At 46.9% G+C, this 19,903-nt stretch overlaps 1 protein-coding gene across 1 annotated transcript in view; it reads right to left on the bottom strand.

Moving 5' to 3' along the window:
• The window catches only part of LOC142583073 (disintegrin and metalloproteinase domain-containing protein 10-like), a 179,318-nt gene that overhangs the window by 19,055 nt on the left and 140,360 nt on the right, over nt 1-19,903 (bottom strand). Inside the window, exons 6-11 of the mRNA XM_075693361.1 lie at nt 18,981-19,284; nt 17,953-18,218; nt 10,609-10,737; nt 4,133-4,310; nt 2,687-2,846; nt 207-302 (exon numbers count right to left, since the gene is read on the bottom strand). Of these exons, the coding sequence (XP_075549476.1) occupies nt 207-302; nt 2,687-2,846; nt 4,133-4,310; nt 10,609-10,737; nt 17,953-18,218; nt 18,981-19,284 (1,133 nt within the window). The remainder of the gene's footprint in view (nt 1-206; nt 303-2,686; nt 2,847-4,132; nt 4,311-10,608; nt 10,738-17,952; nt 18,219-18,980; nt 19,285-19,903) is intronic.

Raw genomic sequence — 19,903 nt, 5'->3', positions numbered from 1 at the left:
ATACACTTCAACGAATTATTTGTGGTATTTGGAAGCGGCGACTATTTCTTTCTCCCTTTATCGATTCTAAAAGACAGTGAACTTAGGACTTAACCGTCCTTCTTCCCCTTATTTCACAGCACGTACCGATCGAACTATACAATAAAGCAAAGGCGCATTCCTGCTTCGGTAAAAAGAAAAACCAATAAAGTAAGGTCAAAGGATATTCGCAATAGCTGGCGCTCCGGCATCCGTTGTCATCCCGGCACTTGTCCCCTATCTTTAGAACGCAATCCTGAGTGCAGCACGGACCTTGACTCGGGCTGGAAAGGACAAAGACAGTCGATAAATTATGTTGGCTCAACATTTTCGCCACACGCGGGTAACAGGCGTGCTTTATCACGCGACCAACTTGAACGCGGCATTCGACGAAATGGTTGGTTACTGAACTAGCTAGTGACATGCAACATTACGCAGAAAGAAATCAAAGGTGGCCCCCTCGACTCGCGCACAGAGTGCTGACCTTTGTGCGTTGTTGAAATATGAATCACATGCTTCCTCCTTCAAATCAACAATGATGGCACAAAAGTTGGGCAACTTTAACTTCCTGAAGGGACGTTATACACGTTCCTGTCATGCCTGTGCCGTAAGATGATTGTACTCCACGTCCAGCTACCTCTGAACGTTCACACCAGGCACGCACTATGTCGCAGGGGTCCGACGCTGTGCAGACTATAACTTCGTGACACAGCTGCTGCACACATTTATTTAATACCCGCTCGTGTTCCGTGGCGCCAAATACATGTGATCACCTGAAATGTTGAGGCAGCCCCTGTCACGTGCTGCCCTATTGCGTTCTCTTTGCACTGACAGTGGCAATGCTAGCTAGTGCTGTGCGAGAACTGCTCCCAAATGCACATTTCAGAGGACTGACCTAAAATTTCAGTCATGGCTTTCTGTTGCTTCGGCAGTAATCACCGCACAAGGATGTGAGATTACGAACGGGCTGTTGTCGTTTCTCTTTCATGCGTAATGAAGGTAAAGCACTTGTAAGCTAGCTTCAACATGAACAGCCACAGAAGTGCAACAATCAAATGTATGAAGTTAATGAAGCGTGCATGGTACTGCATTTTAGAGTTCCTGAAGTGGCGTTAACAGATTTTTTTTAGATCATGAATAGCGCATTGCAGGTTAAACCGTACTCTGGCAAAATTAGAAGCTGGCAAAATTAGAGCGCATTTGGGGTGGTATAAAACTTGTGCTTGATTTATTTTTTGTTATCTTTCGCGGTCTAACCATACAGCTGTCTGACAACACTAAATGAGAAATAAATAAATCCCCCGCTAGGGCTCTGTCGGAGTAACGGAAGCCACTCTCGAAGGTCATGCTTTTGTCACTACAAGCATCGAAAGTGATTGCAAGAACCGGGAATATCTCATCATCGTCATGCGTTGCCTTGATTCTCTTTTTTTCGGGTGCGTTTATTCAGACTGCTTTAATAGTTTCTGCATGCGCTCTCCGGTTAACGCTGCTTTTATCGCACGCGTAAAAGAAATGAGGCCGCAGTTCAATGGAGACGCCCTTGTTGCCTTATTGGGTGCGTGTGGTGCAAGACACCTGATGTCATTTCGGACTGTGTTTCGAAGCACTTCACCCAGCGATAACTCCAACTTCCTGAAGCCACAAAATTCACGCCAAAATTACGATTGCTGTCAGTCGGAGCATCTTAGAGGCAGCGATTTCAAATTGAAATTTCGAGTTAAAACGTGCATGGCAGGTACAGTGTATTCTTCTTTTTCTCAGTTTCCTATACCATGTATTGCCCCTTCTACTCTCAGAGACGATGACAAACTGAGAATAGTTGTAGGGCTGTGTCATGGCCCTTCTGATCATTCCGTGGGTGCGACTATATCCTCTTGAGTGTTAATGTGAAGAATAAACACACTTTCTTCTCAAGAACAAAATACCAAATAAATCTGCGGGTCCAGGAAAGCGCACGTGTGAAATGGCTGACAAGACGCTGTCCGTTCAACCTTAGCTCATTTTAACTCTAAGTCATCTCAAACTCTACCTTTACTGGCAAGAATCTACTTTCAAGAGCCTTAATTGAGACCTAAGCGCCCGCCAATACCAAGCAAAGAGTGCAGAACAAAACTGCTATAGAACTGAAATCTGGGTGAGCTGGTATTGATTGATTATTGAACTACAGCGCGTACAATTTGCTTGCATGCGTCCCTCGTATGTTGTTCGCGGTGTGGTTGAACGATTAATTACACCAAAAAATCAAGGGTCGTATATTGTAGCAATTACTTTCATTTTTCATGCTGCTTTTCGCGCATCATTGGCCGGCACAACACCGTGCCGTCGTTATCGAGCACTCGGTGCGATGAGCGATAATAAATTAATTAGTATTATTATCGTGTGCGCCACCGACAGATAAACAAAGCAGGCTACCAACTGCCATCGAAAAGGGCACAACGCCTGCCTACTCTTCAGGAATACGAAGGGGATAAAAACATTGATACTTAAGATAGGAAGAAGGGGTGAAGGAAGGAAGAACGAGGTGACAGATACTAGACTAAAGCAGAACAATGACAAAGCGTAGAGTATGGCGATGGGAAATGAAGAAATTTTCAATGTAATGACACGACGAATCACAACGAAACGCCTGTCCCACAGTACGGATATGGCTGCCAGCAAGACCCACCTGCACACGACGTTAGGCCGGAGCTTACAGGGCGGTTCGTCTCGCGGCGGGTTGGATCGCATGGGAAAGCAGCAGGGCTCGAGGCAGTCGTCCTCCCAGCCGCAGTCACACTCCTCGCCGGCCTCGACCACCTCATTGCCGCAGATCGAGTCTTGGGGCTCTGCGTTTGCGCACGCGCGACCCACCCCAAATGTCTGTGAGCGCAGAGACGCAACACGACGCCACATTTCGGAACGCGTTACGCTACAGGAATGGCCCAGTTGCATCGGCGTATACAGCGATTGACCAATCCCGTGTACGAATTTTCTTAAAGCAAAACTGCAACTGTTCTGCAGAGCACGGGCATCGCAATGCGCATAACTTCACGTCAGTATAATAGAGTAGCACCTTTGTTGGCGGACAGCGTGCGGTCATGTATACACATTGCGCACCATAAACACTTACCTATCCCCATATGGCGCCATTACAGCATTTGCTTAGTAGGCGCATATCCATAGTAAGCGTCGATAAGTAGAAGAACCCGTTTCACGTGAACTCTCAGTCCATGTGTTAGCTATACATGTGCTAGCTATGCATTTGTTCCCTGGAGGGCGCTGCGACTCTTCGCTGCCCCCACGGAGGAAGGAAACTCAGGAGAGGCCCTGACGTCACTCCTTGTGAAGCTAAAGTGAAGCCGGAAGTTGGCGTTGCTCATGGCGTTGATCCGCCTATCGGGCCAGCTCTCCTCTCTTGTTTACATTTCTCGCGAAACCACGCCGCGCTGCGCGCAACCGGGCAGCTCGGACGCGCGCACTCCGCAGCACTACTAAACAATCGTTAGCACGTTAGCATGATTCCGCCAAAGAGGACAAAATTTCCCGCGGATATTCCTTCGTCCGTTGCCATTGTCGTTGCTCGGTACATTGCGTACAACGTTGCATGCGCCTTCATTTCACGAACTTTAGTTCCTCCTGTCCCACCTGGCCACAGCAACATCCGGTAGAGCACGGTCCAGATAACGCAGCGCAAAAGACATGGAGACCAACGCAAACCTGCCCACCTGCCCGCACGGAGCCTACGAAACCTACGGAGCAACACGTGTGAGCGCACAGAACCAAAACAAAGCCGCCATTGTGGCCCGAAAGGCGTGGCCACTACGACAAAGAAATAAAAATCAGCAAAAAAGAAGAAAACCTACTACGTCATTTCCTCCACACTTTTCTCCTAGCGCGCGGAGGGGTAGGGCCTCTCCTCAGTTTCCTTCCTCCATGGATGCCCCTCTCTTTCTTAACATGATATTCAGTGAGAGTGGCAGCAACCCTTTGACGTCCACAGTCAGAGCATACAGACTTTGTGTAGTCCAGCAGGCATTGTCTCAACCTCAAGTGCGTCCCACTGCTCAGCGGCTTACTCTTTGTCTGCGTGCTTCAAAGACTTCGCAGACGGCGTCCAGTTTGTGGGGCCTACCTGAAAAGCATCCTTTCGTGTTTCTCGCTTTCGAGTTGAGCACTGCGTTGATGCCTTTCAGGCTGCAGGGTGAAAAACGGTTGTTGTTCCTCTTGTCGCCGGACGTGGCGTGCGCGAACATGATGTAATTTCCGTTCTCTCCGCCAGGGGTGCACATGCTGTCGTCCTTCGGGTCGTGCTGCACTCGAAAAACAACACGCGTTAATCATTTTTGTCCCCTTACCTAATGAGCTCAATCCTTTCACTCCGCTTCAAAGTTCAACACTGGTCTAGACAATTTTCCGAGTATTTTCTTTGATACAACGTGGGACACGAGGACTCTGTGAGCAAGGACTGACGGCAAGCTTCATGTTCTGCCATGGGCCGAGTGTGCCAATTATAGGAAGAGAGCAACTTTAATAAGAACTTGCGGTTTAACTATGTAATACCCTCCCGCGAGGGCATTAATGAAAAAAAATTAAAGAAAACAGTACCATGGCCGATACGTTTGCTGTTTTTTTTTACTCTTGTTTTAACGCGATTACTGCAACAATCAAGCCATTTTCTTTGACACTTAGGCTAAAGCAAAGTGCGGCGAAGCTGTTTGACGTCACATGAGAACCTTCGTTTCCCTTTTGTATGAAGAAAATAGCGAAAACTTCGTTTTGGAACTTCAGTAAAGTTACATTTTAATTACACTGGACATTACATTCAATAGCGAATTGCATTTTACCCCCGACTTTTACATAGGCGTAGTCGGCCGAAGTCGGACGAGGCGGGTTATTCAAATTTTAAATCGAGTTATTTTTCTACAACGTGCACGAATCAATTTTCCTGTTCCCTGCCAAGTTCTGCTAAACCCGGACCTTAGTGAACCCTTGCTTCCTTTCGCTTGTTGCTCACGCGTGACGCATAAGCAAGTTCGCGGTAACATATTTCGCGAATTAGCGTTCCGTCCATCGAAACATTGTAACAGGTGTCGCACCCACTGCTGAAAGCACCTGCAGCCCGCTGCGTCCAAAAGTCCGCTGACACTGCAACACTGCATAGCTCAAAGCGGATCACTGCAGCAGTCTTACTAATATGACATGCACTGCATATATATATATATATATATATATATATATATATGCAGCTCAGGGTGCACTGAAACGTTTATAAATATTCCGCGCGCAAAGTGCTCCAAATTAAGAATATAAGCATGCACTTGCAGCCTTGGCTGTATTTTACTAGTGTGTTGCTCTTTCTTTTCTTCCTTCTTTTCTGCCCTTGCTCACTCTTTCCTAATAGCTTTCTCTCTCTCTCCCTCACCCTTTTAAAAAAGTGAAATGGCCAAGTAAGAGCACAACTTAATGCAAACCTTGGTATCCAGAACCTTCCGTCTCATTAATTCGCTTTTCGCTAACGTCCTCCTCACTTCGGCGAGGCGTTATTCTTTCTCGTTAAAAATGTTCCCCAGGAGGCAAACAAGATGTCAGGCGCAGGACTTCTACTAAGTAAGAGGCACAAAAAAAGAAAGAAAAGAAAAACTAGATTTCATTACTGGCGTGAAATTCGCGCCCCTTTAATTATGCCTAGTTTTTCGCAGCTTAAAAGCTTCTCAAAGTAAATAAATGCAGCCTAAAGGAGAACTTCGCCTGTCAAGATTCTGAAACGTTCGCAGCCGCGCGTCCACGCACTTCGGTTCTAATTATTCCATTTGTGAATGTGCGTTTTATTCCGGGCTCAGCTTCTGTGAGAAGCCGTATATACTGCCACGTACCGCTACGACAAATGTAAGGCACCTTTATCGTGCGCCATGTGCCGTGCTCGTAGTTGGATATTTAGTCGCTCGAGCTGATTGCGTTATGTTGTGGTGTCCGCCTTGCAAAGCCACGCATCCGCACACAAAAAGAAAAGTTGGAACGGGACTGGCCAAAAGCGGCGGGACAGCGTTTGACGCAAGAAGCGAATGACAACCGCACTGACATCAACCGACGAATGCAAGAAAACAAGGTGAAGAAGAAAGATCATGTGGAGCGAATTACTTCGTTGCGTAATCACAATTAAATTTACCGGGCATGACTTTTGGTGGCAACAGCGCGCGGAGACATGTGTTTTTTTTTCTGCACGTCATAAAAACATTTATTTGCCCTTATCGTCTGCTCTGCCTTTGCTCAAATGACGTAGAGAGATAACATTTTATGTTCCTCCCCCCTCCTCTTCCTATTCCCCATTATAGCCCTTCGAGCCACCCCTTAATAAATACATTTTGTCATCATCATGATCCGGATAGTTTATATAAAACTTGGCATTGTTACTTGCTTTGTCACTTTAAAGAAAATAAAATTCCAAGTTCCTTTCGGTGAGACCTTTGCCGTAAGGGGTGTCCAATACATGGCGGCTATGACGTCACGTGGTCGCTCTCATCGCTTGCTGTACGAGAAAGCAGTGGGCTTCGAGATTTGTTTTTACGGCAGGGAATTTTTGTTTTCTTTTCGCATGTTCTTTTTTGAGAACCGGGCAGATGCCGAGTGATATACTGAACGATTCAGACCATAAAATACCATCTCGCTCTGTGAAAGTTAACCAAGAAAAGAGCAGTTGTGAGGGCAACATCATTCTTTTATAATGCACAAGGGAAAATGCATGGCTCTGTGTCCGTATTAGGCACATGCATATAGGTAAAGTCAGTCACAAAAGTTTGCGGAAAGCCGGTTTTACAGCAAATGTGATTTCTCTTGCTGAGTCAAGGGACGTCACTTCCGAGTTTAAGGGATAACTGTGCGCGTCTAAGGATCTACTACAAACTGAAACTATTCGAGGCTATGTGTTAAGGCTCCACAGGAATTCAGCTACATCACACATCCCCTGTCTCTTACCTATTTTGGTTAAGGGTTCTTTTTATTGTTATAGCTTGACGCAGATTGTTCACGCTGAATAATACGGTGCCAAGAAAAGAAAGGAATAGAACCGAACGATGCCTGCGAAATCTCCTAGTGCTTTGTCGTTTTGGCTATAAACTGCCAGGAAAAGATAATAGAGTGAAGATGATGATGGCGATGATGATGGCGATGATGATGATGATGATGATGATGATGATGATGATGATGATGATGATGATGATATCAAGCTGTGGCGCATACACATTGATGGTACGTTCGACTGCTTTTTTGCCGCGTTCCGCGTCGGTTTGCAGCGATGCGGAGACCTCGCATCGGAGTCAGCTGTAACATGCCTGCGCCCAGCGTTTGGCTGCTCCCAGAGCAATCACAGGAACCACGTGATCAGGATAATTCTTTCGGATCACGCTGGCGCTCCCAGATCGAATCGTGACAGTGCCTCCGAGCGCTCTGAGGTATATAGAGCGCACACTCTCTGAATGAACTGGACGAATTTGTTCCTACCACTAGATTTCGACAAGCCGAATGCAAACCATATCGCCAGGGCACTCTAGAGCACTCGAAAGCGACCAGTAGAAGGTACCATAAGAATCGAGTCGCGCAGGCCAAAAGTGAAATAACTGAAACAGAAAAAAAAACAGCATATGAAGAATGTGACTGAGCACTGAGACGCGGATTACCTAATTTAGGTACTTTAATTAATATGAACAACAAAGCTACCATAAGGGAATGCAGAAATGAACAAATTAAGTAAGACTAATGTTAAATTTTAGTCTGCGAAGTGATTAAGGGTTATTGTAGTCATCGTCGCATCTTCACTCTAAAAAAATTAACTCTATTGAGAGTTAAATTTAACTTATATAGGCTTTAAAATTGCTGCACATAACAGCGAGCTCAAACTACAGCTGCAGTAAGAGAAGTCGTAGGTGAAAACTGTCTATTTCTGGCCACCTGGAACGCACATAAGTAGCTGACACGATAGTTTGACAGTGATAGCTCTATGGAAGTGCATTTTATGCAGTTTTCATGTCGTCTGTCGCTGCTATTATTGTGCTTACTGATTACAAGATTTTCGTTCGTCCCCATCAATTATTCGATCGTATCCCTTAAGGATGAGGGTGTTGGCCATGGAACAAAACTAGCACCTTTTATGCACCCATTAGTGGCATGTGTTAGCGTGTGAAGTGCTGGTAGTATCTTGCTATACTTTCTCTTTATTTTTATTTTATTTGATTTTACATTATTCGTTTTGAGACAGGTGAAGAGACTGACGGGAACTGAACACGTCAGCCATGCTATATGTAGGGCTTGCTACTTCAGATGCACTGTTTGAAATTACTATTATTATTTGTTTTGAACACATATATACAATTAACAGGAAAGGGAAAGCGAGGAGCAGGCTGGCAACTGCCACCGGAAGGGACACAACGCCTGCCTACTCTTCTGAAGGGAGGTGACAGCAACACAGAAATGGAAGATAGGAATGAGGGGAGGAAAGAGGAGAGGAAGAGCAACAGGACAAATCTAAAAAATAAAGTAGAACACAGTACAGATCACACACAGTAGGGCCGGTCATGAAGAGGAAAGAAGTGCAAGAGGTAGAGAGGACAAGAAAAGCATCCGTAAATAAACAAATGAATCCTATTTCACTATAACAAAAATCAAAGAATGTCTATAAAACCTGCCTAACGTCAGTTTAACAGCAAGGCCTTCGTGGCTTGTATTGCGCTTCCCTTTTTGTCCCAGGCCTTTAAAAAACCACTAGCCTGGATTTGTCCACATATAGCAACTAAAGTTCTTGCTGCTAAGCGCGCAAATAGTGTATATGCGATTATGTGGTAGCCGTGCGCGAAAGAGACCTAACTTCAAATTTTGCTTCATTTAGAGTACCCTTGCGGCGTATATATATGATACCAGTGATTGACATATACTATTTAGAAACGCGCGATTGTCGCGAGTGTCGCGACTGTCGCGGCACGTGGCGACTTGCCATCGACGTTATTTAAAACAGTCCAAGCATTTTTTATTATTCTTTTTTTTTGGAAACGAACGAAACATTGGCGTGTATGCGAGACGTTAGTAATTACTGACGCGACTTTAATCTCCTCCTTTAACTTTTCAGAGCCCACTTTTGCGCGACCTAATGTCGACGTTCATTTCTTTCTTTTTTTTTTTCTTCCAAGATCGAACTCGCGATTGCGTTGAGGACATGCGACGAGAAAAGCGTGGTCAACAGCTTCGAATCAATAATCACCGCCAAGGAAGGCAAGCGGCGCAGGTCGATCACAGAATGAAAATCAGATCGAAAACAACTTGTATGGCTTTCCTAAACGTCACAGTGGGTTATTAGGAACGCCGTAATGAATGGGGCATGGAGTAATGGAGTAATTTGTAGACACCCGTGAGTTCTATAGCCTGCGCCCAAATCTAAGTAAACGGCCGGCTGCCGCGTTAGGGAATCGAACTGGCGACATCGCACTCGGCAACAGAGACCTGATAACGAACAATCGAAGGACATACGGTGCATCAAGAAAGCGGCTGTTGCAAAGGTTCGTATGCGGCTGAACACCATAGAGGAATGCTTATCGATGTTTACGGCAGTGCCAACGCCGAAGCCCTTCGCCTTGACCTTTTAAAACACCGACCGAAATTTTGTTTCCTTGTGACGTTCTTGTTCTTAAAGTGTGCCTATGTCGATCCAAAGTGTGGCACGGTGTTCGTGAGTGCGCTGGAGCTCGCCGTTGTTCGGTTTAGGCGGCTGCCCGAAATAAGATGCGGCCTCGAGGCCTCGATGGCTGGTTGTGCCATTAATCAACGAGCCGCGGTTTCCCACTTAGCGAGGCTCTCGGGGCGCTGTAAACATGTGACGCACGTGCTTTGAGTGACGTTGGCGAGTGGCCTTGTTCTATGATTAGAATAGGCCTTCAAGCGCAGCTTCTTTTCTCTTTACTTTCAAATCCTTCACCGGCTCTCGTTCAGATTTAAGATCCATTCATTCATTCATTCATTCATTCATTCATTCATTCATTCATTCATCCACCCACCTCGTCCTGTTCATCTGATACAGTATTTCGGAGAAATACTGTTTCGCAGTCCATGGCAGGAGCCATGGACTCCGAAATGCATGTAAAGGTGTTAGCATTCTCTGAGTCTGGGTGGTGCACAAAGTCCGTGGGAAACAAGAAGCGCGTTTGTTGCACGTTATCTTAGCGAGGGATACGCAAAGAAAGTTCCACGTTAATAAAGCACATGTAAGCTTAGGTTTATTTACACATTAGATATCCCCGGCCTTATTTACTGTGTTCATTTACTTGAGCTATCACATTGCTGCGCGACGCACGAAATGTAGTCCTTGTCCGCTGCGGCATTTTTTTTTTGTTCGAACTATTACTTTAAATTAGTACTTTATTTTATGACCGCAACTATTCCCCCCTTCAAAACGGCCTGTAACCGCGGCATTCTTGTGCAGTTCCCCATTATGGGTGAACTTTTCCCTCTCTCATTTTGTTCATGATTCGTCTGGTCACCGCATCACTGCGACTCAACAGGGAAGGGATTTCGTCTCGTGAACTTAGGTTGCAGCAGCACCAGCTGAGAGCAGCATCCGTCACTCACCGGTGAGCCGAAGTTGTGTCCGATCTCGTGCGCCAGCGTCACGTGGGACACAATCGGGGGCACGTGCTTGCCGTAGTTGAGCAGCGTCACGATGCCTGTGTTCAGGCTCTTGAGGCTGCCCCGGTAGTGCTGCGTGGGGCGGGGCCGATATTAAAAGGCGCCAGTCAGAAAAACCCGCGGCGCCACGCCGTTACTGCTGCACAATGCCCGCGACAGATTCCAGAGTTTTAATAATATTTGGGGTTTTACGTGCCAAAACCACTTTCTGATTATGAGGCACGCCGTAGTGGAGGACTCCGGAAATTTTGACCACCTGGGGTTCTTTAACGCGCACCTAAATCTAAGCACACGGGTGTTTTCGCATTTCGCCCCCATAGAAATGCGGCCGCCGTGGCCGGGATTCGATCCCGCGACCTCGTGCTCAGCAGCCCAACACCATAGCCACTGAGCAACCACGGCGGGTAGATTCCAGAGTTTTGCCAAGGGACACGACGTTCACTGGACCGGCGTATCGTAAGGATTCCTCTCGCTCAATTCTATTCCTTCTTCATCAAGTTATCCACCGTTCACGGCAGGTCGATTCCGGTGAAAACGCGGCCGGAGCGACGTTCGACTCGTTTGACGAAGCGCTAGAAGGAATAGCTTCAGGGTGAAAAACGTTCCATTATTTTGACCTGAGTGTAGTTAAAAGTGTAGTTTCCTTTCTTTTCTTTTTTCTTTTTCAGCTAGTTTCACTTGGCGTGACTGTTGCCCGCAATTCGGCACGTGCGAGGTTACAACTGCCTCAGACGATCCACGGACCTCTTCGTGAGTACCATGGTTTCTTACATTCTGGCATTCTGAAATTCGCCAATCAAATCGGTTTTGCGGACAGAATGGCGAGCCAACAACAACGAGCTTTGTGAAATACGTACCAGCGGGCTGTTTTCTTAAATCTTCTTTCGAACAAATAATGCTCTCGAAGACTTGCGCAAAAAAAAAGTTTCTATAGAAAACAGCAAATCTTATTTATTTGTTCGTCTATAGTTGTCTTGTGCCGACCTCGGCAAAGTGTCTCAATTCCAACTGGCGGTCGAGCCTATCACTAGACGCCTCACAGATGCACCAGGCGCAGCTGGTCGCGATAAGCTCCTTTAGAAAAGGAATGCGAATAACCCGTGCACTCATCAAAGCGCAATAAAACGTTGCTTCACGTGAAACGGCCTGAAGATACTTCTTCGATTCCGGACGTCCTATTTTGATAGCTTTTTCCACAACAATGTATTTTGGAAGTTCAATTCTTCACCAAAAAGGGCAACTTGCGTTTATCGTAAGTAGACTTGTCCTTATCAGTTTATTTTTATTCGTTTATTGCTTACCGATTCACTCGAAAACATTTGAGGCATGCGCACGGTCTCGGGGGATACGCTTAAGAGCAGTAGAATGTTTGATAAAGACGGCAGCACTGAAAACAACTCAGTCACGCCGCAAATAGCCGTAGATACACAGAACTGCAGCAAAGTAAACCTAATAACATAAAGACACATTCATTCAGAGCAAAAATATCCAAAGCAATGTTAAACACAGTGATATTACTATACAGCACAGGCCTTTCAAACGTATCTAGTGTGTGTGTGTGTTGTGTGTGTGTGTGTGTTTGTGTGTGTTTGTGTGTGTGTGTCTGTGTGTGTGTGTTTGTGTGTGTTGTGTTGTGTGTGTTGTAAGTGCTGGCGACCAGTGTCAACCGGCTTGCCACAATACTCGATGATCAGGTGAAACAGGTTATATGTCAAAATCGATGTAAAATAACTTACACCCTTAAAGTGAAAAAACGTGTAAATGGGTCTACAACTGACACTTTAGGGTATCAATTGTACAAATCACACCCTAAAGGTGTGAGTTATCGACACATTTACGCCCTTTTTCGCTTTTAAGGGTGCAAATTATTTCACAGTGATGTGTTCGATGCTGCACCATTTAGGGCTGCGCCATCTCGCAGATGCCCGTTGGAAAGAGCACTTCTATCCGTAACAATCGCAAAGCAAAAGAGTGCTGTCGGACTGTAGAAACGCACGAGACTTCAAAAATTTAACAAGCCCGTCTGAAGCTTGACGCAAGCCTTTTTCAGGGCAACATTTCAATGTCTCTGTCGTGGACACAAATATGCTGCAGGCGCAACTGCACCAGGAAAGTTCAGCAAAAGAAGTTTCTGACGGCCAAGTGTGGCAATCAACCGGCGACCATCTAGTCCCACTAAACCGGGTTTATTTTTCTATTTCTTCAATGAAACACTGAATACGGAGCAAGATGCGTTCACCAACGTACGTCTTGCCTGCCTTACGTTGAGCAAGCTCACCCGCGTGCTTACATTCGCAACGGCACGTGTAACATCAACAATTTCAACTATGTCAGTGCACTGAAACAATACACTTGCGCCATGCACTCAAAACAGAACACCAATTCACAAATAGTGCAGGCTGAACCCCCCTCCCACCCACCCTCCCCACAACCCTGCACTACTCGTACAGCACACAAAGTGACTCGAAACAGAACAGAAAACTGATTGCAGACCTTACCGTATTACGTGCAGCATTCCTCATAATCCATGTCGTAACTGCGTTCCGTGCACATGCAAAGAAAACGTGCAGCCATCCATCCTCTTAGGCAAAGAAATTTCACACGTTCTTTGGCCGTTTCCAAGAGAAACGCGAGCTACATGCGTCTACAAGCGCAAAGCCGGCCATAGCCGCGCCACTCTTGCGAGAGAAATGACAGTCTAAGGCATCTTAAACGACGCTGAACGAGCTTGTCGCAAAGTGCAAAGATACAGCCCTGGTTTGCCTTGTCGGTTCTTTTTTAGGAACTGTGCAGCAGGCACGCTTACACAAATCTCGCTTTTCCGACACAGAACATATGGAATTTTATTTCCACGAGGATAAGAAAGATTACAAGCGCAGCAGGCAGTTAGAAACATTGTTCAGATCTCGCTATCGATCATGCGCTCTCCACGAGAAAAATGAGCCTGCTCGCAAGCCTAGAAACAGCAACAGAGAAAACCAGAAACAACGCCAAACTGAATGGCCCGGCGCCCGACGTGGCTTCAAGTAAGGGCTATTTAGCCTCGCTCACATTTTTTTATGTTAGTTTCGTACTTAAAGATAAGTTGAACTTGACAACGAGAAAGAGCCAGCTGACAAATAAAAAGGCATAGGCGTATTATCTTTTTCATAGAATTGTAAAACTAATTAGAAGACGAGGGTTAATTACATTTACGTTAAGCTACATGTTCTTAATAAAGATATAGGGAAATGAAAGTGATAGCGGCACCAGTGGTTGCCGAACCCGCGACCTCCATATGGCGTGTGCGATGCTATAGCGATTGAGCTGTGGCGCCGGCTGTCTTTGTCTCCACTTTATTGCGTATTTTCGCACATGTGTACTCGTTGCCTATACCTGCGAGTGTTCACTAGAGCCGCTCAATGCCATGTGGATGCATGCGGCTCACACACTAGATCGCAGGTATCCCATAGCGGGTGATCGAAGTTGTTGTTCGCCTAGTTAGTACAGGTAAGTCTTCACAAAGAAATGTCACTAACCAGGACGACATGCGGCACAACTACGTGTTGTCCTGTTCTGTACCGTTTCTACGAAGAACGGAGTAGGAAACTGCTGAGGTAGACCCTATTGCACTACCTATACGACATCAACGCGTCGAAGTTGACAACCTCGCTATGCAATGGACGTAAAAGAAATTTACCTCGACATAGAATCAATTACAGCTTAACTAAATCTGGAAGTTTTAAGGGCCCCTGAAACGGTTCGGACAAATTTTGTAGACGCGTAGGGTACAGCTTAAGTAGAACATTCGCACCACAATTTAAGTGAAGCGTTACGTATTAATGGAGCTACAAGCGATTAGAAGTTACCCTCCTCCCTAGCCATGCTTTTCCTCCTCAACTCTTTCGCCGAGCGAGCGGGGCTAAGCTCCGCCTTCACTGGTTCAGCCTCACGATGCGACGTCACATCGTCCACTTCCGGTTGTTTTGGAGCCCGCCCCCGCCCGCGCGAGACCTCTCCGCTAGCCGCTTGGCGGTCGACACCAAGCGAGAGCTATCGAAGCAGCGTGCGTTGCGTGCATTCTGTCGTAGCGCCGAACGTGTCTTGTAGTCCTGTAACTACAGTCAAGCTGGTCATTTCGGCAAATGACTGGAGGCATAAACTCAAGCTGATGAAGGAACTTTAGCGTAGACGTACGTGAGCGGCCTGATCGGTCTGCACGGTCTATACACTTGTTGGCACAGCGCTTAACCAGCCAAACAAAGCGCTAATATTGCTCTAACCAAGTGTAAACCATTTTAAACATTTATAAAAACAACGTGTTGATGATTACACTCCTGCGAAATATACACACCAGCAGCACACAGTTCGTTGCTGCTACTGTGTATGGTTGAGCTCTGTGGCACCAGGTGGCTGCACCGTGCAGACCATTCACATTTGCTGCTCATCTCATGGCTCATCCCGTTACGGCACAGTCAAGCGGCCAGACTCTGTCTGCTTGCGTTTGCCCTAAAATACCGCACTCGCGAAACGCTATTGCGTTAGTAGTCTTCCGGTGTAAAGTGACGGCCACAAACGCGCAAATCCTGGCGCCGATCGGATAGCAGCAGTCCGATGCGCAGCAGCCAGTTCGCTCGTACGCTGCCTTGCAGAGGGACACGATGTCGCAGCTTGACGTATTGCCAGTCGCTACGTTTGCAGTTCACAAGGTAACAAAGTCGAATCATAGTGCTCGCGAAAAGACTGAGACCGACCCTGACCGCGGAGCTCTCGTCAAAATGGAGTACGTTGTAACGCAAGCAGACGACACTTGCTGTGTGCCGGAAGTGCTTAAGTGTACCGAAAAATTATTCTTGTGCATTCTCTTTATGTTACTTTCTTTTCAGAAAAACAAATTAACTAACATTCCAACTATTACGAAGATCATTTGTTCACCATAAAGTTGGAAAAATTATCGATCACGCGCCCTTGTCAGCCAATCGGATAGCTCGCCCCACTGACGTCGTATGGGTGATTTCGGTCATATGGGTAGGGGCGGCTTAAAATTCCACCGAACAGTGTGCTGCGATCGGCAGCGATGTGCATGTTTAAAACCTTATAATAAATTACACGCTTTACGCGGGGCACTTAGATGTGTCAATTAATGATCAGAAGGACCTACTCTAACGACTCAGTACGTTTGTAGAAAATCGCCAAAAGCGTTTCAGGGTCCCATTAACGTCTCGAAGCTGCGCGTTGGGTTAAGAAGGTTGCCGCAGTGAAAGACTCCGGATAAATTTTGACCGCCTGAGGTTCTTTAGCGTGCACTCGAAGCACACATCGCGAACGTGTTTGGCATTCCGCCCCCATGAGAATGCCGCGCCCACAGCCGGGTGATGAACCCGCGGCGTCGTGCTCTGCAATAGAAGGCTGTATACCCACTGAGGCAGCGCGCGCGGTTCTTTATATATTTATTCAGGTTCAGTAGCGGAAAGCGAATTTCCGCTATGCTGTCCTTGGGTTCAGTGTGCACCTGCCGCAGTAGACTAGTGGATATATGGGGTTGAGCCGCTTGAGCTTGATGTAGCGGGTTCGATCCCTGCAATGGTGGCTGCATTCCCGTAGAAGCGAAATGCAAAAGACGCTTGTGTACCGTGCATCGAGTGTACGTTAAAAAAAAAAGAAACCAAATGGTCAAAATTAAACCGGAACCCTCCTACTACGGCGTGTCGTCCAATCAGATCGTGATTTCGGCGCGTAAAATTTTCGTCTTTGTTTTATTGTTTGTTGGTCTTTCATAGTTTTACTAAATATAGAGCTTCTAGATTCCTCTATTCTTGTCGTGTGCTTACTTGGCATACTTAAATTTGTGAACGCTCGGAAATGTAGCGGTACGAGGCGAGATGTGTACCATTTTTAAAATTATTATTTCCTGATGCTTGTATAACGACGGAAGCAACGACGTGTACTTCGCTTGGTACTTGCACACAAAACATGCGAGAAATACCAAGGTCACCGCGTCTGTCACGACTTAGTGAAGGACGGTAAGACCGTGAAGGTGCTAGCGGCTGACAAGCATCCAGTGTAGACATTAGCCAGTAAGCGGAGTCCTCGACCATTTGTTGCCCAAGTTATAGCCACAAGCTTGTTATAAGCTTACTCCATACGTCTTTGTGAACGGCCAGAAAAATTCTGACACTGCACGCTTCTCGCTGTCAGCACGCATGTAATATTTGCGCCTTTTATAACTGAGGCCCTGCAAGCTACATATTATATACGTGCTGGCATTGAACATGCATTTCGTGCTTTTAGCAGGCGTATGCATGCGTATAGGAAACAATCAACATTGTGCATGCCACGTGTGCTGAACTGCGTGCTTCATTTTTCTGAACTTGCTGACGTTCGGTCCTCTTTGCCCGCCCCACTTACCAGCCTCATATAACGTGCGATCTCTCCTTCGCGAAGTGGCTGGCTGACAAATTTTGGACAGGACAGCGCGAAGAAACGACGCGCCCGTGAGCAAGAAATGGGACAAAGGAGTTGCATACAAGACCCGTTCACATTTACGAGCACCCTGTCCAGCGAGCCCAAGTCAAGTTCGTAAGCACACCATTCGGAAATTGCTGCTGGTCGAGTCTGTCCTTTTAAGTCACATGCTGTGTCCTATGTTTGAATGCGTGAGCTCAACTTTGGCGGTTTATCGAGCAGCACTGTCTCGTGTCAAGGCGATTGTGTGAGTGAGGGCCTGTGGACGAGACAAGCTTTTCTCAACATTCTACTTCATAAAGCCCTCGATTTTATACCAGTTAGGAGTGTGTAGTTGCCATTTGGCATGCAACACCAGAGCATGCGTTGCAAAACTGAAAGAATCACCGAATATGATGGATTTCGAATGCGGAAACACTGCCCTAATTTCGCTGTCAGGTTGTAAAGCGCGAAATTTCTGCAATAATTTACCTTTTACAACTTTCTGGTGAAGCTGGTGTTAAGAAACACCTTCGTACAATCGAAGCATTGGTGGAAAGGACACCAAAGAAGACGCCACGTCGGTTGCAGAAGCGCAGCGATCCTATCAGCCTATTTTCTGTTCTGCATCCCTTGCAACCAATTTTCTGTTAACCTATTGTCAAAATAAGCGATGACGAAAGACAGAGTATTCTGATCGCACAATGAAGTCCAGCGTTATATAACGTCGTTGCTAAATTAAGGCGTTTCCTCCCTCACCTCACGCGCCTGCATCTCAACGAGTCTAAATAGAGAGTGAGTTCGTGCAAATACGTTCGGGGCACAGCAAAAAGAATTATCGCAAGCCGGACAACGCGGTCATACCCCGTTCTTCTCGCAGACGCCTCCGGCGTTCTTGAGGTCTCCTGTCCAGGCGAGACCCAGCGTCCCGCCCTCGAAGTCCCTGTAGGTGAACATGTAGGCCAGGCAGAAGGCGTCGTAGTCCTCCTCGGAGAAGAGCTCCAGGAACTTCTCGACGCCGTAGTTTCCCGGGAACCGGTACTCGTGGTCTCGCAGCGCCTCCATCGTGTGCACCTTGATGCGCTTGATCAGGAACGATATGTTGTCCGAGCGGCCGTCCTGATCGAAGTCTGTGAACGGACGCGCAATATAGTACTGAATGGCATCCTTATTAACGAGTTCACTAGGCAATACAGGAGGCACCGAAAGAACGCCATCTGTAAAGAACTGATTCTGCTCGTATGTTACAGACACGTAAAAGAGAAAAAAAAAGATGGACGGCGCTAGTGCCACCTCTCATTTCCTTTTCTCCTATTTGTCGCTGCCCCTATGGTGCCGTTGAGGTGTCCGCACAATGATGAGTGAATTACAAGCGTCATATGCCTCCAATTTTCTTTCTAGACCCAACCCTTTCCAATAAGAATCTCCCTGTACGCTGCTATCATGGCGGGAGGTGAGTTTTGTCAAGAATACGCTACGGTATAGTTTACAAGTTTCACCAACCGGAGGGAAAGATGTTCGTCTTGTAATCAACTCACTATCGGACTTTTTTCTCATAAAAAATTATACCGAATATTGAATGATTTTCCAGTGCACTTCCTCATTTGTGCTAAGACCTAATGCGCACGCGAAACACACCTTGTGCGAGTCGCTTGTGCGTATATGGCCATATTCAAAGCCCAGATTCCGCAGTGCCACACCACACCGTTACTACAATATCGCTCTATGCTTTCGCTCTTTAAGTTGGCCATAGTGCTGGCGCGGGCGTTTGCATTTAGCAAGCCCATCCTCTCATTGAGGTTTAACCTTTCAAATGCTTACTTAACATTTTCCTACCAAGCACAATCTCGTTGCCATGTCCGCGTCGTCTGAAGCTGGTCCTGCGTACGCACCTGTGGTCCTGTAGATGGAGTTGACCTTCTGTACGTGCCGCGTCATGGTCTCGATGCAGGCCTCCTCGGAGCCCATTCTCTGGTAGAACAGGTGGTCGGCCTGCAGGTACAGCATGCAGGTGGTCTTCTTTGGGTCGATGACGACGTTCTTGGCGGGCTGGTCGCTGCCCGCGGCCCACTGAGTGCGCTGCACCGACCGGATACCGAGCGCCGCGGAGTCTGGCTCCGGGAGCTCCAGGTCCTTCTGGCTGTAGTGCGCCGCGTCGCCGTCTCGCCACATCAGGGGCGACTGATCCGCTTGTGACTGCGAAGGAGTCCCGGTCGACGTCTGTGCGTCAGCGTGAGGCCGTAGCCGCAGTTCATCCCGATCCTTTCGAGGCAGTACCTGCAGCTACCTTATACGCGCCTAGTAGGGCCGATGATTTTCCCTGGCAGACAATAATGGTCGGTTCACCGATCCGTCTTATTCCATAACTCGTCTTTTTTCATATGTTTAGAAGTTGCATTACCCTTTATTGCCGACAAGGTGAATTGAGAATCGATTCAACTACACGACGTCTATCTGCGCGTCACGTAACTCTGCATTGGAGCGAGTTCGGTTGTCAAACAATAGCAAGAGCTGTCAATTGCCAGTCTGCGCAACGCTTGAAACCGCAGCAATTATTCTACAATTTTTGCCGTCGGGTCACTATATCTTTCTTTTTTTTTTCGTTCTTGGAATTTAAACAGTGACGTTAGGTGCCCTTCAATACTCCAACGAAAGCTGAGATGGAATAAGCGTCCTCTGGACACTCGTAGACGACGGTGAGTTATTTCATTACTGCAATCCCTTCGCTCCGGCAATAACAGGCTCCCGGCAGACGCGCAAAATAGCATCTTTGAGGCTGGAGTAGTGGGAGGAATAGGTGAGCAACACAACGTGT

The sequence above is a fragment of the Dermacentor variabilis genome, chromosome 5, assembly GCF_050947875.1.
Source record: "Dermacentor variabilis isolate Ectoservices chromosome 5, ASM5094787v1, whole genome shotgun sequence".
NCBI lineage: Eukaryota > Metazoa > Arthropoda > Arachnida > Ixodida > Ixodidae > Dermacentor > Dermacentor variabilis.
Note: the sequence above shows the minus strand (reverse complement) of the source record. Positions and strands in the feature narration are given on the sequence as shown.